At 34.3% G+C, this 22,082-nt stretch overlaps 5 protein-coding genes and 1 non-coding gene across 6 annotated transcripts; 3 read left to right on the top strand and 3 right to left on the bottom strand.

The window, feature by feature from the left end:
• LOC18600542 (GATA transcription factor 15) lies at positions 38-1,616 on the top strand. Its single transcript, XM_018120843.1, has 3 exons — positions 38-482; positions 562-669; positions 931-1,616. The coding sequence occupies exons 1-3, from the start codon at positions 456-458 to the stop codon at positions 1,312-1,314; spliced, it is 519 nt and encodes a 172-aa protein (XP_017976332.1). The 5' UTR covers positions 38-455; the 3' UTR covers positions 1,315-1,616.
• LOC18600541 (exonuclease DPD1, chloroplastic/mitochondrial) lies at positions 4,218-6,937 on the top strand. The gene is made up of 4 exons (XM_018120681.1): positions 4,218-4,368; positions 5,414-6,077; positions 6,335-6,540; positions 6,621-6,937. Exons 2-4 carry the CDS (start codon positions 5,488-5,490, stop codon positions 6,839-6,841), a joined length of 1,017 nt encoding a protein of 338 aa, XP_017976170.1. The 5' UTR covers positions 4,218-4,368; positions 5,414-5,487; the 3' UTR covers positions 6,842-6,937.
• TRNAT-AGU lies at positions 7,445-7,518 on the bottom strand. The gene has a single exon. It is a non-coding gene; the product is annotated as a tRNA-Thr (tRNA).
• Positions 7,648-11,230, bottom strand: LOC18600540 (syntaxin-43). Its single transcript, XM_007031029.2, has 8 exons — positions 10,716-11,230; positions 9,865-10,141; positions 9,282-9,371; positions 9,011-9,091; positions 8,623-8,700; positions 8,463-8,528; positions 8,306-8,386; positions 7,648-8,222 (listed from the first exon to the last, which is right to left on the bottom strand). Exons 1-8 carry the CDS (start codon positions 10,928-10,930, stop codon positions 8,115-8,117), a joined length of 996 nt encoding a protein of 331 aa, XP_007031091.2. The 5' UTR covers positions 10,931-11,230; the 3' UTR covers positions 7,648-8,114.
• On the top strand, positions 12,289-15,415 carry LOC18600539 (protein DEHYDRATION-INDUCED 19 homolog 3). Its single transcript, XM_007031027.2, has 5 exons — positions 12,289-12,637; positions 12,815-12,957; positions 13,521-13,598; positions 13,969-14,225; positions 15,013-15,415. The coding sequence occupies exons 1-5, from the start codon at positions 12,562-12,564 to the stop codon at positions 15,119-15,121; spliced, it is 663 nt and encodes a 220-aa protein (XP_007031089.2). The 5' UTR covers positions 12,289-12,561; the 3' UTR covers positions 15,122-15,415.
• Positions 16,621-20,269, bottom strand: LOC18600538. The gene is made up of 4 exons (XM_007031025.2): positions 20,151-20,269; positions 18,371-19,534; positions 17,303-18,269; positions 16,621-17,070 (listed from the first exon to the last, which is right to left on the bottom strand). Exons 2-4 carry the CDS (start codon positions 19,532-19,534, stop codon positions 16,820-16,822), a joined length of 2,382 nt encoding a protein of 793 aa, XP_007031087.2. The 5' UTR covers positions 20,151-20,269; the 3' UTR covers positions 16,621-16,819.

The raw sequence follows: 22,082 nt of genomic DNA, 5'->3' as shown, positions 1-22,082 counted from the left end.
CCCCCCCCCCAAAAAAAAAAAAAAACCTACACATTTTTTCACGAACAGAGGAGCGGCGCTCTGCTGTCAACAGGGGTATTACCGTCTTTTTATACCCCTCTGTCTAGGGTTTTTGTGTGCATCCCCTGTCCACCCCTCTCACTCCCTGTCGGTTCTCTTCTCTTTCTCTTTTTTCTTTTTTGGCGTCGCTTTTCCTCATTTTCATTAGCAAATTTTTAGCGATTTCTATTCCTTTTGCGTTTCTGGGTTTTGTTCTCTGAGAGATAAAGCTCTCTCTCTTTTCTCCCTGTTTCATTTCATCTCCTCTGTTTTATTCTTTTCAAGGAAATGATAAAGCTTTCTCTTGATAGTTGAAAACTTGGTCTTTCAACATCCATCAAGCCGCTCTAGCTTTTTCTTTTTTTTTTTTTTCTTTACCATTCTGTTTTGATCAGAGATCTTCGAAGTGTTGCTTCATGGGTGTAATGGATCTGAGAGAAAAGGTGAGTCAAGAAAGCACCTTTAAATTCAAAGCTTGTTTTTTAATATATATACTGATTTGATTCCTTTTTGATGATTCAGAAATCATTGAGCGAAGTTGTGATGATGAGTGAGAACAACAAGAAGTTTTGTACTGATTGCAAAACCACAAAGACCCCTCTTTGGAGAGGTGGCCCTGCTGGCCCCAAGGTTTTGTCAGTTTCCATTTTCATCATAATCTTCTCTTGTTGAAGTTTGGGTTTGTTCCTTTTTTTTTCTTTAACAATCATTTTCATGAGCTCTTCTCTGGTAAAACTGAGTCTTTGTCTCATTTGATTGCTGATAGGCTTACAGTAATCCTTTGTATTTTGGTTGTTAATCATCACCAATCTAAAAAATTTTCTACTTTTGATTTGAATGATTCTGGATTATGATCTGATGTGTTTTGGTTTTGTTTTTTGGTAATTTCAGTCACTGTGCAATGCATGTGGGATCAGATACAGGAAAAAAAGAAGAGCAATGTTGGGTTTGAACAAAGGACCGGAGAAGAAGAAAGAGAGATCACAGTCTTCACACAGCAGCTCCACCACCACCACCACAACCAGCTCTGCTTCTGTTGCTACAACAAATGTTGGTGATAAGAAACCCAGTGGGCAATTGAATGGGTTGAGTGAGTCTGTGAAGATGAGATTATATGCCTTGGGCAGTGAAGTTTTCTTGCAAAGATCATCATCATCATCATTATTATCTGGGGTGGTGAAGAAGCAGAGGTGCCAAAGGAGAAGGAAGTTGGGAGAGGAAGAACAAGCTGCATTTTCTTTGATGGCATTGTCCTGTGGCTCTGTTTTTGCTTGAAAAAGGAAGAGACAGGACAAGAAACCAAAATGGGGGTTACCAAAAAAAAACCCTAACCCACATAACCTTCCTTTTACTTTATTTTTTTTTTTACAATTTGTCTTTTTTTTTTTTTTTCTAGTTTAGCCCTTTGTTTCTTAGTGAAATGCAAATGCCCTTTGATCTTGACTATTGTTCTTTGGAGAATTGAGGGGATGTCAAAGGAGAAAAAGTACTAATGTTTTTGGGGTTGGGCTGATGATGGCTCAATCATAATGTAAATAGTAAATTTTGGAATCAATGAACAATGATTTTTACCTATTCTTAAGTAGACAGCCATCGCATACCTCCTATCATCCAAGCAATTTCACTCTATTTGTCTATGATTCAAGCAAAGGAAGCTGCTTTTAAAGACCTAAACAAATATGAGATGGGCTATTTTTAAAAATAATATTTAAAGATAAGATATTTTTAAAAATAAATTTTTTATAATTTTAATTATTTTTAATTAAGTTGAATAAAATTACTCTTAATGAAATTATACATCATGATTAGGTTGTTACATGTTATAATTAAGTTTTTACACGTTATATGTACAAACGTCACGGTTAGTTTGTTACATAACATATACAGAAACATGTGATACCATTTATAGAAACATGTGATACGTCATAATTAGGTTGTTAAACATCATGTTGAAAAAAATACTATTGTTACACGCCATATACAAAAACATATTACATGTCATGGTTAAAAAATGTTATTACACGCTATATTGAAAAAAAAATACTGCCATTACACACCATGTTGAAAAAATATTATTATTATACTTTAATATATAAAATGTTGTTGTTACTTACGAACCAAAACTTCAAATCCTCTCAATTTTCTTCATTTTTTTTTACACTGATTAAAGTGTTTCTAACAAATTTTCATAAATCAAAATATAAATTTTCTTATATAAAACACCTATTTCAATGAAAAAAAAAATTTCTTTTGCAAACATAAGTTTATAAATTTCAATTTTTTACATTTATTGGTGTCTAAGTCTCAAATTGATTCAATTAAAAGCTATTTCAAACATCTGTGATCATTTCTATTGTTTTAGTTTTACCCAAAATATCTAAAAATCAAAATTTTCAAATAGCCACCCACCCAAGCACATCAAAACCATTGCTTGGTATCTTGAAAGTATAAGAAAGAGAAATTTGAAAATGCATGAGAGAAAAATCGGAAGCACGACAGACGAATATGGAAGACAAAAATTAAAAAAATTTGAGATACTGGGATGGTGAGAGAGAAGGTAGAAACACAAATGGGGAGAAATTGTGATGAATGGTTTAATTTATTTGAAATTATTTTAAGGGTATTTTTGTCAAGTCATGGTTAAATATGATTAAAAATAATTAAATTTATTTTGATAGTTATTTTTAAAATATCCTTATCAAGAATTACTATTCCTCATAATTTTCTCATATGAGATTTGCTTATATAAGTGGGGAAGGAATGGATTCATTGACTCATTCAAAGTACCCAATTCATAGACTTCATAGAGTTCAAGCAAATATATCTTTGTCACTGATTTTACATTGATAAAAGATAAAATAATTTTTGAATTTATAAATAAATATTTTTAGATATATTTTTGATCGAAAATGTAAATTCATAATAAATAATATTAGAGTTTACTTGATTTTTCACTAATGTGAATCTTTTATGAGAAATCAAATTCATAATAAATCAAAGTGGAAATAAGTTCGATCAAAGGTCTTTCTCTTTCTGTGGGTGAATGAGTCAAGTAAAAAGTTATATATCACACATATCAATAAGCAATGAGATAGATCTTACATTTATAAGTAATTTTTTTTATTTAATAAACATATTTTTTAAAAATAATTTATAGAATTTCTCTTTTTAAAAGTATGAATGATTTAAATTAAAAACAAAAACATGAGCAGTCCAAACTTATATTTGGGCCCTTAAAGCCTAAAACAAAACCCAGAGCAGGCCTAGAAGTCAGTTAAACTCCATTCAAACAATATTGTTTGATGTCAAAGAGTGTAGTTACGGCACGCAAACCATTTACTAGCCCTATTGTCTCAAGCTAAACATTGGTTCAAAATTTAGACATGATCCTTTCTTTGAGGATTCCATTTGTTTATGTGCTCAAGTTGACCTCAACTTCAACTACTAATCAATCACCCAATGCTTTATTTTTTTTATTTATAAAAAATTCATATTTTGGAGAAACTAATTAATAAAAATAAGTGTTTGATCCGTTCGATTATTAAATTTTTAAAAATTAAATTAATCAAATTTTTATAAATAAATAAATGAAATCGACCGAATTATAATAATAAATAGAAAATAATTAGTTCTATATGTTATTTCGATTTGAAGAAAGGTATTTTTGAAGTGTATTTTACAAAAATTTATATATAATATATTTAAATGATTTATATTATTAAATGATAGATTTTTTATTAGTTCGACCGTAAATTTAAACATACAAAATCATTTAAAATAGTTGAACAAATTGTTTCTTCTAACCTATAATTATCAAAATTGAGAAAATTGATACGAATTAATTGAATTTGCTTAATGCTTATTTAATTTAACTAATCATATTTAAGTTTTAATTTAAAAGCTTAGTTTAAATATTGAAAGTTGTAGAGTACTATTTGTATATATAAAAATTAGTCAAACAAACAAAGTATTGTCGCCTAGTCAGATATTATTATTATTATTTTATTCAGTAATTTTAATGTTTTAAAAAATAATATACCATTTTATCCTATTTATTTATACCCAAATTGGGAAAAAAATTAATTGTCAAATGCTGACCCGAGACGTACGGATCGGGCGAGGCGCTGAATCCGAGTCTGGTGGGGTGGTGGTTAACTGAAAGCCCACTCTACCGTTCCACATGCTTCAATCTCTTTCCTTTGCTTTCTCTCTCAAAAAAGAAACTGAAACTCTCTCTCTCTCTTTATAAATACACATACTTGCTTTGGAACCTTTTCACAAACACGTAAATGCGGTTTTCTGCACGTTTGGAATCACTGCTAACACAAGGCACGTCTCTCTTTCTCTCCCCTCTGTGTTTGGTTTCTGGGAAATTGAAAGAAAATTGGAGAAAGTTTTTGGAATGGTTATGTTTTTATGTTCATATTAGGATTTGAAAGTGGAAAGAGATTGTAAAAGAAAAGCAGAATCGAAGTAGGCAATAAAAAAAAAGTTGGTTTTGTTCAAACTTGCTTTTGAGTGGATAGAACGGAGAAAATTCTTTATATTTTGAATTCAAATTTTACGTTTGGTATTGGGTTTCTTTCATTGTATTTGAAACAAAATGGAGCATTAAATTGGGTCTTTTGCTAATTCATTAAAGTTTCTTTCTTTTTTTTAAGAACCGTTAGATCGAATGTGGATTCAATGAGCTTGATTTTTTGTTTCAGTTCATCTAAGCTAGCATTGAAATTTCATTATGTGCTAGAAAGAAATGCTGATTCTATTAGATTGAGTTATATGATTAATTAAGTAGTCTTTATTTTGTTGAACAAGTTATCAAGTTTGCTATTAATTGTGATATTGATGTCAAATAAACCAACTGCCATTGATTTTTCCATCATTTTGGATCAGTTTTTGGTCTAAAAGTTGACTTAAAAGATGCAACTTGTAAGTTTATAGTGATTAGTTTGGTACAATATTAGGATTAAAGTTCACTCCTTGATGGCTTTCTCAATAGTTTTCTGTGATGTGAGATCTGTAAACTTCTCTGATTCAGACTTGCTTGAGTTTTTCTTCATCTCCTTTATTCTAGTTTCTGTGGGTTTTAGTTTATCTGATCTGTGTCAGGGTCATACTGCTCCTTGGTGTTTCATATTTTGGCTCTTCGTGTGAGTAGTAGGATTTTTAATTTGCAGTTCATGTTCTAGGCGTTACCATGTGCAAGAATGGGAAAAAAACATGGAAAGTAATCCCCAGTGTAGGCAGTAGGTTTTATTCTCTTCTCTAAGGAAGAATGTGCCACATTCATGAAATGAAATCTCTTTGTGGTTTTCTTTGAGGTTTGATTTCTCGTTTTTTTATGTAAACTAATTTGTTCGTTCTTCATTTTTAGGCTGAAGCCAATTGTTTGTCTGATGTGGGATAGATTAATAGTTGGAACCTTGCCCTGTTATAGTTCAAATTCAGATGAGATCTGTTGCCATTTGCCTTTCAATGTTGCAAGCCCCCAGAGGTGGAATCCATGGCTTAGCTAATTTTTGTTGGGAAAGCTTCCACAGTTTAAGTGGACGTCGTGTAAACAGTTCAAGCTTCAAGCTGCTTGCTTCGAAAACCTATGGGCTTGAAGGAGGTTACAGTCGGAGATGGATTAGAAGGCCTGTGACAACAAAAATAGACGGAAGAAACAAGACTAACCGGAACACTAAACCTAGCAACCTTGTGCATGAAATTTTAGATGAAAAAGTTTCAACAAGCAGCTCTACATTGAATTTAAACAAAACAGAAGTAAGTGAAAGTCAACAGCTTCAGTACAGTGGTATTCAACAGATGATTGCAGAGAACAAAGACTTAGCCAGCCTTGTGACATTTATCATTTATGATACCGAGACTTCAGGTCTTAGCAGAAAAGAAGACCGAATAATTGAGATAGCTCTTCAAGATCTGTCAGGAGGCGAAAACAGTACATTCCAGACATTGGTTAATCCTGGACGCTATGTTCCTAATTCTCATGTGCATGGCATTACAACCAACATGGTCTGCAGACCTGATGTCCCAAGGTACAATATTTCCATTACTTTCTTGAGTTTCTTCCTCCATTACAAAATCAAAACAAGAAATTCAGTTTAATAGGTGGTGTCAGTGGTTAAATTTGAAAATTTTCCCCCATTTATTGCTGGAAAATGTCACTGGCCAGCTACTTCTTTCTTTTAATGTTAAATTATTAGATTTATTCTTAAGTTCTTCTTTTTTGGATGACAAAACAGCATTACCTGGATATGTTGTGCTTATAGATTACTGTATGGACCTTGTGTAGGATGGAGGAACTAATACCAATCTTGCTGCAGTTTGTTAAGAGCCGTCAGAAGCCTGGGGGTTATGTGTTGTGGGCTGCTCACAATAGTTTTGCTTTCGATTTACCCTTTCTGATCAATGAATTTAGCCGTTGCTCTTATGAGATTCCTTCAAATTGGTTGTTTATGGACACCCTTTCTCTCGCACGTGAATTGATGAAGTCTGGAGGTAGAGCTCTCTCTGTCCCCCTCACCCTCTTATCGACATAGTTTAGTTGTACAAAGGTTTGACATTCGATTCATCCACAGGATCCAACCTCCCATCAGGAACATCCCTACAAGCACTTCGTGAGCACTACAAAATTCCGTTAGTTGGTTCAGCTCACAGAGCCATGTCTGATGTAAGGACCTTATCACTGGTTCTACAGATGTTGACGTTTGACTTGAAACTCTCACCTTCAAACCTCGTGACAAGATCTTCCACAGTCTTAGACTATATCAACAATAAAAGGAAAAAGAATTCAGGCTAGTTTCAAGTTGTTCTTTTATATCCTGTATTTAATTATTTACTGTAATTCTTAACCCATTCTTACCAATAAAATGCTAAGCTGCATTTTTCCATTCAATCACTATATGTCTCAATGAATCGATAACTTTCCCAGAAGAATGAAAACATCTTTTGTTTTCTGGAACCTAGCAATCATTCTATGCTCATATATTTCAGTGGTGTGAGGATATTAGTTTCTATTCTCTGTAACAGCTAGCACCATAGAAAGGTTTGATTTGTTTTGTTGACAAGGAAAAGTCATTGTACAGTGCTGTAAGAGAGCACTGTCTCAATTGTCAATGCACAGCTTTCTACAGAATTGACAACCTTTTTCCATTCAAATCTCCATGATAATCAAAAACAAGTGAGAAGGGTTGATAGATTCTGAAATAAAAGGAGGAAGGATGATTCCAACCATAGGGGTAAACCTGTAAAAGGATGTTGTAAGAAGGAAATGGAAAATTATCTCCATGATAATCAAAAACAAGTGAGAAGGGTTGATAGATTCTGAAATAAGAGGAGGAAGGAGGATTCCAACCATAGGGGTAAACCTGTAAAAGGATGTTGTAAGAAGGAAATGGAAAATTGCTTTCGTTGAGAGTCGAACTCAAGACCTCCCGCTTACTAAACGGGTGCTCTAACCAACTGAGCTACGAAAGCAATTGTCCTTGGTTTCCAAAAATCTTTATGAGAAACCACAGAGATACCTCTTGCGCTCAGTTTTTATGGTAGCCTTTTACCATTACAAATTCAAGGGGAAACTACTACAGAATGTTAAGAGTCTCATACTATATCATAACAAACTGGATTTATGTCATTTTTTCAAAATCAAAAGAATCGTTACAAGTAAATACGCAAAGCGTCATCTCCTCATATGGGAACCAGCTCAAAAACTCCCCAAAGAGTCTAAAAGAATCAATACATCTCCTTGCTGAAGGAAAAGAATACATTGTAACCTCTCTATACAGATTTTGGGGCATCCTTTCCCTATCCAGTACTCGAAACCCTGGTCAAACAACTGCCTTTCCCTCTCTTCCCCTCCTTTTGTTTTTTTTTTCCCAGCATTTTTCAAAAGACAGAAAAGTGAAAAGAAGATAAGTAAATATGATCATTTAAAGTGGTATGTGTATGTGGGGAAATTCAAAATTCCCACATTCTTCTACTTGGCAAGGAAATTGTTGACCCTCAACGTGTCAAATAATGGTCTCACACCGTGGTCAAAATGGAAAATGGTCAGGCAAAAACCATCTTGCAGATCAAAAGAGTATCTCCTTGAGGATTAGGAGGGCCAACATGACAAAGCACATAATAACAAGAACTGTAGCACACATCACCATCCCTCCTTGTTTCTGTGTTCTCTCCGCCTGCAAGCTCCATACATATGAGAGTAAGCGAAAGTCGAAGAAAACATCTAAAAGTAGATCAATAATGGACAAAGAAGAAAGACCTTCTGTAGCTGTTTGAGGCCTTCTTCGACCGTAGTTGCAACATTTTGAATGTTGTAGTCTATCCGATCAACAATGGTGCCCTGTTTGGAGAGAGAACTGCATTCAATGAATCTGGAAAAGTTTGTAACTAATTACCAAGGGTAGATGGGTTTTTACCTGATCAATCACAAGAACTGACAGATCCTTCATAATCTGCGCAAGCTCATTTACTGACTCCACAACCTACAAAATGCGTGTTAATATATATAAATAATTAGTTTGGCATAGCCATGACAGCAGCATCAGATAAGAAAAATACTAAGAGTAATATACTTGCCTGTTGGATCTCCCTTTCCCTCTCAACTGTGAATGCCTCACTACGTTTTAGCTTTGCCATCTGGTGCTCATTAAATACCTAATTGACATACTTGTGAAACATTAGTATCTGACACCCAACTGGAATCTAGATAAAAGACCCTAAACCATCAAAGCCTAATATCATTATACAAAGAACAGATAAGGAAGTTGAATTAGGCACATTTTGGAGCTTGATGTCCAACACAATTGAGCTTTTGGAGCTTGATGTCCAACACAATTGAGCTTCAAGATCCTAAAATGCTATTGGGAATTCAGCACCCCAAAACTCATGTTTACTAAAATGTGTTCCAATTGACCAGATATAATGGAAACATTAAACAGGAAAGGGTTCAAAGAAACCAGCATACCATATCATCCAAGTCATCATCTTCTGCTTTAGATCTATTTCCATTTAGATTCATCTCTATATCAACTCCATCCTGACCCTCCTGTATCAGAAACCAATAATTTAGTTACAACAAAAACATGTACAAAAATGCATTATAAGAGTACAAAAACACAGAAGTGAATGGAGGAATAAGTTTTAAATTGAAATTTTTTTTGACCATTTAGCATGTGAAACTGCAACCATATATAATCCTATGTCTTATTCTCAAGAAGGAAGTTTTCTTTCTATACCTCTTTTTGCTGCCTGAGGCGCTTCAAGTAAGTTGACTGTTTTTTCCGAAGCTCCATTGAAAGGTTCTGTAGGTCAGTGGCAAGTGAACGCTGCCAAAAAGCGGAAAAACATGAAAAGAAAGAAATGCAAACAACATCAGAGGGAATGGGGAAGAAAAGCACCAGACGTGACATTATTATCTTCCCCTTTGCAATGACACAGGTGTATGGGCTTGAAAATCAAAGATGACCTTTTTATGTCTCCATCACAAAGGAAGGGAAGAAGGAAAGGAAGCAAACATGCCAAGAATAGATGAAGTCCATGAGGAAAAGTCTTTTAGCCTCAACAACAAATGGTTGAAGAGAGAGGGAGCACCTGACAATGTTTCTTGTTTGTCTCAATCTCTCCAAAACACATCATCTCAAGAGTTGGAAACTAAAGTCTGCTACTTGTAAAATTAGGCCAATAAACTAATCACTAAGCAACATGCTAAAATCAACATACAAATGAATAAGTGACAGGCAACCATCTGGCCTAAATGATTTAGATTTACTAACCTGAAAATAGAGCTACACAAGTAAATTTGAGGCCACTAAGCATTACCTGAACATTTTTCCTGACATTTGAATCCTCAGAACGTCCAGCCGCGGAGAGTTGCTGTAATCTCTTCTCTGATTTCTTCAACAGATTAGTTATCTCATGCGTAAGAGCCTCAATATTTCGTTGATCTTCTTTACCATCACCAAATGAAGGCATCAAAGCCTTTGCATGAGCCTTGGCTAACTCAGCCATTTTTGTCCGAGCACGTTGCACATTTGCTGCTATTTCTTCAGACACATCTACCCAAGCTGGCGGTAGACCCACCGTAACTGCTCCCTTACTGCAACAGGCAGACAATTCCTTATTTTCCTACTACAGAATTTATGACCATTCACACAAAGTAATAGATGAACACATAACTAATCGAAAGAGGAATTAAACTTCAGAAGATAACCCAATTCTAATCTATATCTACAATCCATCATTGCAAAGCCTTGATCTTGCACTGTACTGCATAAACCTCCCAATAATTTCCGTAGCTCTTTTGAAATAATTTAAATATCTTACAATTAAATAATTCTCGAGAATTATTCACTGATCAACAAACAAATTCAATCACATTCATTTGTACGATGCCAATTCCTCGGAAAAAATAATCATTTTGGATAAAAGTTAAACACTTTATTAAACTTTTCCTTAGCTTAAACTCTTTAGAGCAATTTTAGAATAAAATATTAGAGAAGGAGACAAACTCACCTTAATTAAGCTAACTAATTAGTACATCTGAATAAATTTACACATAATTACAAGAGAAAAGTAAGTTTTGATCTCGATCTTGAATTCTTGATCTTTTATTAACAAATTAATAGGAACAATAAATATGATTAATAATAAAGTTTGAAATGCAATATTACCTTGAATTGCCAGGATCCTCGGTACTTAGAGGAGCATAAGACCGATTCGGATGGAGCAACGAAGCACTAACCATCTCAATCACCGGTCCTCCCCCGGAGCTCGTCCCCGCCACCGCTGAAGATGCCGATGCCGACGACGAGCTCGCCGGGACTCTAACGCTCTTCAACGCATCCCTGTATTTCCTGAATATCAGCGTCCGGTTCCTCGTCGCCATAGCTCCAAAACGGAAAGTATTAAATTACCTAAAATTATAAATTCAAAATCTAAATCTAAATTGCAGATTCAGATTGAGAACTTAGAGATCTAAAAATTGAGGTTCTCTCATGGCGGAGCTTGAAAAACAAAAGAAGCAAGAATGAGGATCGGCACGTGACCGGAGGTCGTGATTGGCGGGCAAAGGGGCAGTTGAACAGAAACGAACGACCGAGACACGTGCCGGTGACGCTGAGGAATCGTTTTTGAAGGGAAAGCTCAAAAAATAAAGGAATAACGAAAACAAGTATAAAAAGGGCAATGATACGGTGCGCGTGAGCAATTTTTTTGAATTTTATTACGCCTCTCCGTTTTTTAATTAGAACTGTGAATAATGTTTTAATCGTTTTTTAAATCTTCAATTATGTCGGGTTCAGTTAATAAGGATCTGGATCCGGGTCCACATTACGGGTCAAATTTTTTTTCATTTTTTATAATAAAAAACCTCCACTCCAATTCTCATTATTTCAATTTTTTTTATATATCATTTTATGTTTTCCTTTTTTGAATTAATATATTATGAATAATTATATTTTATAAAAAATTAGACTATTAATTTTATCTCTTAAAATATCACCAGATATCATGTAAAAAAAATTAAAATCACGATAAATATAAATAAAACTTATCTATTAAAAAAATTAAGGAAATAAGAAAACATTTCTTATAAATAAAGAACTTTATCTAAATTTTTATGCAAAATTTATCCTGTATTAATGTTAGTAATTAACTATTAACTATTTGTAACATAATTTTATTCTAATAGTCTCATTGGTTGATACATTATTTTTTATTAAAAAATAATTTTTTTAACATAATTAATTATATATTACATAATATAAACATATTTACAAAATAATATAAATATTACAAATTATTTCAACATTATCCCATATGATATATACATATTTACAAAATGATAGAAATCTTAGAAATTATTTCAACATTATCCCTTCAATCAACGTTCTTTTTGAAAATATTTCCCTAAAGTCGGCGGGTGAAATCCAATTATATATACTAAGAGGTCACATCATCATTAAAGTAATATATACAATCTTATCATTTTTCCAATTTTATCTTACATCCCAATAAAAAAAATTTATCCCACCTTTTCCATCTTTCTTTTCTTTATTTTTATTTAATAGTTTTTTTTTTTAAAATTATAATATAGACGTTCAACAATTTTTAGTAAAAAAATAAATTAATTAAAAATATATAAATAAAGAAAGAAGAATATATAATAAAAAATGTAAATTATTGGACAAAAATAAAGGATAAAGAAATTAAGAATAATATAAAAGGTTGAGACTTGATAAAAAAAATTTCCTTTTTCCACGAAATTTCACCTCCAAAGAGGAACGAAAAAAAAAAAAGAAAGAGAACCAGCTCTCTTCTCTCTCTTTCTTCTCACTCTCTCATCAAACCCCAAAGACCTAGCTAGCATCCTCTTTCCTTTTGTAATTTCTTGGGTTTTTTTAAAAAATTAATTTACTTCACAAATCCAAGATCAGAGCTCAAAAGGATTCGAGTTTTGACCCCTAAAAATTATTAATTTTTTGGGTTGAAAATTGATTAAAACAGGGTGATTTAGAAATGGATGCTGATTCATGGAGTGCTCGTCTTTCTTCAGCTTCTAAGAGATATCAATCAGCTCTTCAATCACGATCTGGTAAGCTTTAAAATCCCATCATTTTTAACCTTTTTAGCTTTGGGGGTTGTTTGTGTGGTGGAGAATGAAGGGAAAGCAAGTAACTTGACTTTATTGATTAAAAAAAGATTAGATTTTTGGGAAGATTTTTTTTATATAAAATTTGATTTAATGTTTGGAAATGGGTCGAAAATGCAGATATGTTCATGGGGTTTGAAGAAATAGATGGAGAAGGTGATATAAGAGAGGAATTTCCATGCCCTTTTTGTTCAGAGTATTTTGATATCGTCGGCTTGTGCTGTCATATTGATGATGAGCATCCTGTAGAGGCTAAAAATGGGGTATTGCTCTTTTTTCATTTATTTCTCTGTTGCCTTTTTTTTCCTTTTTATGTGTTGAAAGCAAGATGGGTATTTTGGATTGTTCTCTTTGTTTGATTAGTAATAGTAATCAAGAATTGTTTGAAGTAGCATAGCTTAGTTAACTGAGTTAAGCTTTGAATTCTGATCAGTCGGTTAAAAGGAATTGAAAATGTTTAAGCTTTTACTTCCAAAGTTAGTATTTAGCTGTTGTTTTAGTTAAATAAAATCTTATGATAGATGAAATATTGATGTTTGTTATGAGATTATAAGTTTGGATGAACTAATTTTGGACTATGAGCTCTAGTTCAAGCTAACTGGAACCATTAGCTCTAGTGCTGATTTTGCTTACATGTTTGGTATTCATACTAGTCTGACTTGATAAATTGTAGGTTGATCTGTTGTATGTAAATGTGGAGAAAAGGAGTTCTATAGTTTTTGTTTATAGATTGTTTTGCCACATGATTTGTGAGACCCTTTAATTCTAATGAGGAAAGGAGTTTTTTGAATTTAAACTCTGCTTGTGATGGTCCTTTTATTTGCAGGTATGTCCGGTCTGTGCAATGAGGGTGGGAGTTGATATGGTAGCACATATAACCTTACAACATGGAAATATATTCAAGATATCCTTGTCTATTGAGTTATAATTTGTGATGAACTGTCTTTGGATTTCTTCTTTAAACTGTATAGAATAAGGCCTTGCTTGTCATGTGCCATTTACCTTGAAAATCATTATTATAATCTGCTAAATATGTAGAATTTGATTGTTGGTTTTCTTTCTCCCTGCCAAGTTTATAATCTCCGGCACTTCTCTTGATTCCTGGACCAATTTAAAAACATATAAGTCAGTATGCAAGATGACTCCCTGTACCCCTTTCCTTCTCTAGTGTAGTAGTAGCATTGCTAGCTTTCTTTGTGGGGCTTCCTTGTATGACAGTTTCATCATTCTAAAGACTTGGCTTACATATCTTCATTTCCTTAACGAATGGTTACATGCAGCACAGAAGGAAATCACGTAAAGGTGGTTCTCATTCAACACTTTCTCTTCTGAGGAAAGAGCTGCGAGAAGGAAATCTACAGTCCCTCTTTGGGGGTTCCTCTTGTATAGTGTCGTCATCGAATTCAGCACCTGATCCGTTGTTGTCATCATTTATTTTGCCCATGGTTGATGATTTTGTTAGTGTTCAGCCTCACTTATCTAGCGAAACAAGCACAACTAAGAAAAGTTCAGACGCTAATAAGTCAGAAAGGCAAGTTATTGTGTGTTTAAAATCTGATTATTCCTCTGTGTCCCCGGGTTGCTTGTGGCAGTTATTTTGATGAACATGATCTTTTATCTGGTTATTCACTTGAAACCTTAGATAATTTAATATATTTTGTCATAGCCTTCTTGTTTGCTATGGACATTTCAAAAAGTTCAGGCTAAGTGAAAAGGGCATTCAAATGTGATTCTGTTTTTCCTTTCTGTTTCTCAATGAGAAGTCATCTTTCAAGCCTTTCTTTGAGAAGTTGGGACTAGTTAAATATATGTCTATGCTAATTAACATGCAATGACTATTTTATATGACATCATATAAAAATGCAAATCCTCAATTCATTATGCCATTCAAGAACCAAAACAGGATGTTCAGGACCATGTCATGTTTTTTGGGATTCATCCCCAAAACTCATATTTTGGTTAAGCAAAACTAAGCACAGTGATGTCTATGCTGCTGGTCCAGACTAATGACTTGGGCCCTATACCTGTAGTGATGGACAACATGTCTGTGCATGATCTTTGGTTAAGGGAATGAGGTGCTTTGTGGGGTGTCTCAGTTTTTTGTTATATATTTAGATAGTTATCACTGGGCATTCAGTTCTGCAACCTTATTCAAAAGAAACTGATGATGATTGGTATTGAACTTTTCTTTTGGCAATGAACTTCTACATGGCATTTCATGCCATTCTACAGTTCTGCTGCAGTATCTTTGAACCATATACTGTGATTTTTAGGCGTTTCTTCAGGTTTGTTATTCTGATATTTGGTTTTGATAGCAGACATGTCCAGTCATCTCCCCTTTCTGTAAAGGATCAGGAAGAGAAGGCGAAAAGATGTGACTTTGTTCAAGGGCTGCTGTTGTCCACAATTCTTGACGACGTTTTATGAGGTGCATTCTGTCCTTACAATTGGTTGCTGCAATTGTGAACCCCAATCCCTCATGGACATTGGGTTCACGGCAAAGAGCCCCTGCAATCTATGGTTTGTTATGCCGTTTGTAGTGAATACGTTGATGTATTAAGCAAAATGTTGAATAAGGTGTAGGAATGAGTGTAATCTATGTTTCATGTGGACTTTTAGTTGCTAGGCCTGATCAGATTATATTTCATCTTTTAATTTCGGGTCATGATAATATTAAATAGAAGAAAAATAATTTATTTCCAAGAATGGTGTTGTTTTCAAGTTCTTATACCTCCAACAACATAGGAAAAGGACTGAACTCGTATACTCGTGTCATCCACAGGAGGTTGCATGTTTCTTTCAATTTTCATTCTTCTTGATTGAGAACAAAACGTTGATGAAAGTGACCTCTAACATGAATGGGCATGATTCTCTTTGTTATGAGCTCTTGCAGCCTGCTCGTTAAGTTAATTTAAAGTATCAGAAAGATAAAATAAATTTTGGTTAATTAGCAAGAGTGGAGCTTTCAAGCAAGGGAGCTTCTAACAGGAACAACCGTCTGTTGCCCATTTCATTGGAGAACTTCAATTTCTAATACCCACACCAAACAAAACATGTTCTTTGTCATTACCCTGTGCTATAGATACTACCCCTTCTTACTTTGATTTTGCAACATTGTGAGACATAAAGGGGCAGAACTTTCCCGCATAAAGAGCTGAGTTTGTTTAAGTTTTGCATCGACGAATTATTGATCTTGGCCTTAAATATTAATGAGAGTGTTGAGAGCTGTTGCAGCTTGATCATCAGGGAATTCTTGTTGATTTAAAAGCATATAGAAGATGTACTGCAGCGAAAATATTTCAAAAATGAGAAAAGCTGCATAAGTAACAGAACATTAAGAGAACTGTCTGATTAACAATAAAGCTCGCTCCGACAATCACTTTTCACACAATCTAAAGCCTAAGTTCTAACTGAAACAACTGTTGTGTTTGCCCTTTTCCAACGGGAAACCCAATTTCTAACAAACCAATGACAAAACATAAGTAAAGCAACAGAAAAGCGGATCTTTTACCTTGCAGCAACCAGATTGGTGGAGAAACATGTTTTTGTCATTACTATGCTATAGATTCTTACCCATTTCCCCTTTTTGCTGTTCCCCAATAGAGTGACACTGACACGAATTCTGATGGTATATCAAATACAAACTTTACTGTTTGCCCACAATAATTTTAATATATCAAAGGCATAAAGAGTGGCATGAGTTTCCATCAAAGTTGTACTCTTCCTGTGCCTTTGGACAGAAGTCTTTATGCACTTATTGAAGCTGTAGCATCACTGCCTTAATTTGGAGCACAAACTATATGCAAAATCAAAAGGACAAGACATTCACCTTTTTTTCATCAGAGGAAGCGACAAGGATGGGGAAAGAAAGGAAAGAACAACGGGATGTGGGAAGGAAGAAGAACTTAAGCAAGAAATACAATCAGTACTAGAAAATTCTGACTTTGGCCAGTCTAAACAATCTATTATGGTGATCAAATGAGAATAGAGCACTTTTGCGCTCAATGTCAGTGGATTGTCTGTATAAATCAACTTAAAAAATGATTTTCAAAAAAATTTGTTACTAACTCCTAACCAAAAAAAAAGAAAAGGATGCAGAAAGGATACATTCACTACATCGAAGATCTAAAGACCTAAACTTAACCACTGCCGGGATCTTGTATCCATGATCCTCTTCACTACATCTTTTACAAAAGAATCGAAACAAGTTAAGCAACAACCTTTCATTAAGCTCATCTGCCCAGCTGCCACTCTTTCAATGTGTGTACAATTTAATGGAGGCACAATGTGAGCCTCGCTCCTCCTATGTTCAAGCCCACAAGCAGCTAATAAGGTGTGCATGGAACTTGTTGCTATGTCCTTGAAAGTACCATTGTCTGCATATATAGACAAAACAGTTTGATAATTTTCCAATAACACAAAAGACAGAACTCAATTAATCCCTACTAAAAATCATTCACAAACAATGATGTGATTAAAAAAACCAAACTGAAAGACAGAGTTGACAAAAAGGGTGTGCTGTTTAGAAACATGGAAACTACAGACTACAAAGTCTAAACGTGAAAATAATTACTGCATAAAGTTGATTAAAGATAGGGCTTCACTTACCTAAATCAATATCTTTGGACAAGGCTTTCAAATGGCTTCTAACCATTGCTTGCAATTGTTCCTTGGCCATCGAAAAATTATCCTCATCTCTAACAGAAAAAGGCAAACCACAACCATCAGGCACAATGTTCGATCCATTGCTGCACTGGCGAAGTTGCTCATTTGAACTGATACCCGCAAGTTCAGGCCATAACGTTAAATTGACAGATGTATTGAAGGTTGTGGTAGTTGAATCCTGCACTGCTTGCCTTCTCAAATGGCTCAACCTTGAGGAAAAGAAGTCCCTACTTTGTAGTGAAGAAGAGGGGTCATCCTGTAACCTCTCCTCAATGACCCTTTGATGCAGAGTTTCCATCTCTTGTGTCCTAGCTTGTTGAACTGTTGTTTCCCTACCCTGATCGATTTGAGAGTTTACAAAATCAATGCCCATATTGGTAGTTGATATCCCATCAGTTCTACCAGCCATAAGATTCATCCTATTGATTGAACGTAGATTTTGAATCTGGCGATGTAACCACCGCCTTCCCGTCAGAGTAGGAGCTCCAGCACCAGATACTGGAGAAACAGCTGAAATATCTGCAACAGGAAATCTAGGAGATGGAAGACCCACAAAACCTGGAGGTAATGGAGTACGCGGTGAAGGCACTACAATGGGGTCTAAACTTTCTCCTACATTTACGATGGGTGACAATCTATTGTATAAATTGTTTATTGTCCTTTGATCAGGCAAAGAGTCTTGAACTTGGGAACTAGAGGACCCAAGAGCAACAGGTCTGCAACCGTCACAGTACCAATTACCTTCAGGTACTTCCCGCCCGAGACCAACGCAATAGGTGTGTGCTGATGAATCACAAAGATCACACAATAACATGAGTCCATCATCCCCACCTTGGTGGCATTCTGAACAAATCACATTCTCATATGGATCAAGATAGCTTCTGAGTTCTTCCTCAGATGGTTGGTAGACCTGCATACAACAAACATTCCCATTTAAAATCAGAAATATGAAACAAAGCAAGTAAGTTGAAAACTCTAACACAAAATATAATGAGGAGAAATGTAAGATACCTGATCACGCTTGGGCACTTCGATCACCACATCTCTCAAATCAACTCCAGCTGTTGATCTTGCAGGCTTACTGATTGTTTCAAACCTTTGCTTGCACAATGGGCAACGAGATTCCACTTTTGACCACTCCATAATGCAGGTGAAACAAAAATAATGACTGCAACAGTTCAGTGTGCCCCTCAATCTTCGCTTATCTTCCTCTGACAGACAAATGCCACAAACCTGCTTTAATACTTCAGCCTTTGTCTCCTCTATCTTCTCCTTTCCCTTTCTTCCTGGAGGTTTCTTACACTGGCCTAAATCCTCAAACTCCAGAATTCTCTTTGAGCATGATGAACTCCTCAAACTAGTTTTTAAACTTCCACACAATTCGCTGGCTTCTCTCACTTGCTCTCTCTCTTCCTCTGAGATGGTATACTCATAATCAGATGATCCAGACGACACAAAATCTGAATCTGATGGTACAACATATGACTTCTTTCTCCGTCCTGCATTTGTTCTGCTCTTTTTTCTCATAATTGGTGCGTTGTCTGTAAAATCACAATAATCATCATCATCTTCATCTTCTTCAACCCTCGTTTTCCTTTTCAACACACGTTTCTTCCTTCCTGCTTTTCTCAAAGGCTTCTTAGAAACTCCAGACTTCTTCCTCTTTTTCCTATGTTTAGAAGGACCCCTTTTCCGCAAACCTTGCTTACTAACTTTTATATTGTTTTTCTTCTTTTTCATAGTCAATTCCTCTTCCTCATCCAAACAATCTTCGTCATCCAGAGTGAATTCCTCATCATCATCTTCGTCCTCTTCCTCCTCCTCATAATCCTCATCTTCCTCTTCTTCATCTGAAACACTTTTCCGCTTTCGTGATTTTCTATCCACAACCTTCCTCTCCTTTGCTGACGACATCGGTTTAGCTTTTGACCTAACAGCCTTTCTCACTTCTTTCTCTTCCTCCTCCTCATCCTCCTCATTGACAAAACTCCCAAAACTCTCTTCCGATGCACGTTCATCTAAGGAAGAACAATAATCCTCCGCAGCATCCTCAGATTCTTCATTTCCCTCCTCCGAAACTACATAATCTTCATCTGAATCATCCGAACCCTCATATCTCGATCTAACCTTTTTCTTATAATCGGTTCTACAACCAACCTTCCCTCCCCTTACCATCTGTCCTTGCACCCGAAAACAAAAAGAAACACCCAACTATTAATCCTTATTTGACCAAATAAATATAAATCCTCTCTGATGCAGAAAAAAAACCATTATCAAATCAAAATTAATTCAAAATATTCTAGAGCTCTTTTCTTTCTTCCTAAAGCTTTACTCATACGGGGTAGGCAAATTAAATACAAATCCTTTAAAGGCAAAAATTAAAAAAAAAAAACCGACCATTTCTACCTTGTATTTACCATCACCGATCTGTACTACCATACAAAACATAAGAAAACAAAGAAAACCCAGATCACAAAATCAAACATACTAAACTTTCCATTAACAAAATTTATCAAATTTCACCCAAAAAAAGGAAAAAAAAAAACTACCCGTTAACTTTTTCTTACAGTTTAAATTTTTTCCCTTCAGAGAATTAAAAAGGACAGGATTTGTTACCATTCTAATCAGGATTCCTCCAGCGTAGAATCAAAGAAAATCCATCCAAAAATCAAAACCATCCATTAAATATATAAATTCCCCTCCCTCCTCCTCCCCCCACCCTGTCTTTAAAATCAAACCCAAAAATATCCATAAAAATGAAACAAGAGAGAAAGAGAGAGAAAATTATTACCTGGGAAGAGGAAGACAGAGCTGAAAAAACAAAGATCAAAAAAGTGTTTCCTTTTTTTTTTTTTGCAATGTCTGAAAATCGTTTCGGCTGTTGGGTTTTCTTTTGTTGTTTATATATATTAACAGAGTAATTCTTGTTTTTTGCGTGCTTAATTATTATTTTTAGTTATTAAAATTAAATGGAAATGTGAACGTTGATAAAATAATTATGGCCTACGCAACTTCGCTACCTCATTTGCTGAGTTTAGTACAAAAGTACGGAAATACCCTTGATCTCTGTGGAGCAGTTTAACTGTAAATTTTGACTTGGGCTTAGATTCAGTACGTTTGCGCCGTACGCACATGCGATGGTCACCCCAATACAGTAAAGCCAATTTATTTTCTTTTTTCTCCTTTTTTATCCTTTTTTAAGGATATGTTTGTCAGCCACCTCAAGTGCGGTGCAAGGATTACAAGGATCGAGTTGCTTTAGGCCTCTTATGTGGTTGTACCCAAACGAAGCCTAAGTAAATTATACTACTTTTTAATTTGTTAATCCATGTAAAACACTTACGTAGGAGCTTTAATTGCTACTTTATTTCAAAATTTTGTTGAAATATAATAGTTTTTTAGCTGACCAAAGTACAGAAATATTTCTCAAAATGGAAAACTTTGTTTCCATTTATGTATAGCAATAATTCAACTATGTTGAGGTCATTGTCAAATGAGAATAAGTAATCATTATTCTTAAAGAAAAAAATCCAAATAAATATTAAAAAAATTACCATTGAATTAATTTTATTTTAAATAATATATCTTTAGTAAAAGCTACTTATTATTTAATCAATTGAATAGCATTAATCTCATAAAAAATTTAGAGTCTCATAAATTTTCTAAGTCTAATATAATTCAAATATATCAAATAAAAAACATAAAAGAAATACAAAATTAATTTCGGTTTCGATGTTACAAAAGGAAAATATTTCTCATACTTTTTGACTTTTATATATCAAACGAAAATTATAAGAATAATTTAACTAAACATTAATTGCTTGGGCATCCTATGTGGTTTCACCTAAACCCATAGATCATAGTTTAAGATTATTGTGTTTTTTTTCAAACATATTAATTTACGAAGGACATATTTTATTGATTGAATTAATTATATTATCGTATCAATTTATATAATATAATTTGATTAACCCATTTATGACATAATTACACAAATTGTGGGTCTAATCTAAATATAAAAAATTAGGACAAATACAAAAATAGATAAGAAACGAAAAAGGATAATATTAGTTTTTACTATAAAAAGCATTATAATACTTTAGTAGTTTAGTAAAAGGATTTGACCTCTCTAAGCTTGCTCCGAATCCACCAATGGAATGGAAACACAGTGTGTAATTACCAGAATACGCTTTTACTCGGCAAAACGATAAGCCCACCCCGTTGACCGAAAAATGATAGGATGCGGTGGACTGACTATAGACGAGGGACACGTGTACGGTAATAATACGACTCGTTCGTTGGATTACAAAAGTAGATCGGTGGGACGTGTCAGCACCGCCCGCCGCTCGATTTGGTGCATGCGAACTTTATTGTTTGTAATTGGTGCTCCGCGGAATTAGCACGTGACCGCGAGAAGTGATGTTGCCACGGAATAATTCGATCTCCCAAGGAAATAGTTAATATGTATGTTAAAATTAATAAATTTGGTATATTTTTATTTTTTTTTATTGAGCTTAAATTGTTTAATTGTACTTTAATTGTAAACAAAAAAAAAGAAAGGGAGTACACTATCTTTACTTTTATAAAACTATTGTTATCAAGTAATTTTTACAATAAGATAAAAGAAAAGAAGAAAAATAACAAGATAAATGCTTTAACATAAAATTTAGGGTAAAACACTTTGACTTCTTCAAGTTTTAATTATAATTTTATATAAGTCTAT

This window comes from Theobroma cacao, chromosome 5 (genome assembly GCF_000208745.1).
Source record: "Theobroma cacao cultivar B97-61/B2 chromosome 5, Criollo_cocoa_genome_V2, whole genome shotgun sequence".
Taxonomy (NCBI): Eukaryota; Viridiplantae; Streptophyta; class Magnoliopsida; order Malvales; family Malvaceae; genus Theobroma; species Theobroma cacao.
The sequence above is the reverse complement of the archived record's forward strand: the minus strand, read 5'-3'. Positions and strand labels throughout refer to the sequence as shown.

Coding starts and splice junctions, on each gene's coding strand:
- LOC18600542 (XM_018120843.1), top strand. CDS start 456: ATGGGTGTAATGGATCTGAGAGAAAAG. Junction 483..561: donor TAATGGATCTGAGAGAAAAG/GTGAGTCAAGAA, acceptor TTGATGATTCAG/AAATCATTGAGCGAAGTTGT. Junction 670..930: donor GTGGCCCTGCTGGCCCCAAG/GTTTTGTCAGTT, acceptor TGGTAATTTCAG/TCACTGTGCAATGCATGTGG.
- LOC18600540 (XM_007031029.2), bottom strand. CDS start 10,930: ATGGCGACGAGGAACCGGACGCTGATATTCAGGAAATACAGGGATGCG. Junction 10,142..10,715: donor GAGGATCCTGGCAATTCAAG/GTAATATTGCAT, acceptor TGCCTGTTGCAG/TAAGGGAGCAGTTACGGTGG. Junction 8,529..8,622: donor GGGAAAGGGAGATCCAACAG/GCAAGTATATTA, acceptor CGCATTTTGTAG/GTTGTGGAGTCAGTAAATGA.
- LOC18600539 (XM_007031027.2), top strand. CDS start 12,562: ATGGATGCTGATTCATGGAGTGCTCGTCTTTCTTCAGCTTCTAAGAGA. Junction 12,638..12,814: donor AGCTCTTCAATCACGATCTG/GTAAGCTTTAAA, acceptor TCGAAAATGCAG/ATATGTTCATGGGGTTTGAA. Junction 14,226..15,012: donor GACGCTAATAAGTCAGAAAG/GCAAGTTATTGT, acceptor TTTTGATAGCAG/ACATGTCCAGTCATCTCCCC.
- LOC18600538 (XM_007031025.2), bottom strand. CDS start 19,534: ATGGTAAGGGGAGGGAAGGTTGGTTGTAGAACCGATTATAAGAAAAAG. Junction 18,270..18,370: donor AAGTGCCCAAGCGTGATCAG/GTATCTTACATT, acceptor TGTTGTATGCAG/GTCTACCAACCATCTGAGGA. Junction 17,071..17,302: donor GTCCAAAGATATTGATTTAG/GTAAGTGAAGCC, acceptor CTATATATGCAG/ACAATGGTACTTTCAAGGAC.
- LOC18600541 (XM_018120681.1), top strand. CDS start 5,488: ATGAGATCTGTTGCCATTTGCCTTTCAATGTTGCAAGCCCCCAGAGGT. Junction 6,078..6,334: donor TGCAGACCTGATGTCCCAAG/GTACAATATTTC, acceptor GACCTTGTGTAG/GATGGAGGAACTAATACCAA. Junction 6,541..6,620: donor TGAATTGATGAAGTCTGGAG/GTAGAGCTCTCT, acceptor ATTCATCCACAG/GATCCAACCTCCCATCAGGA.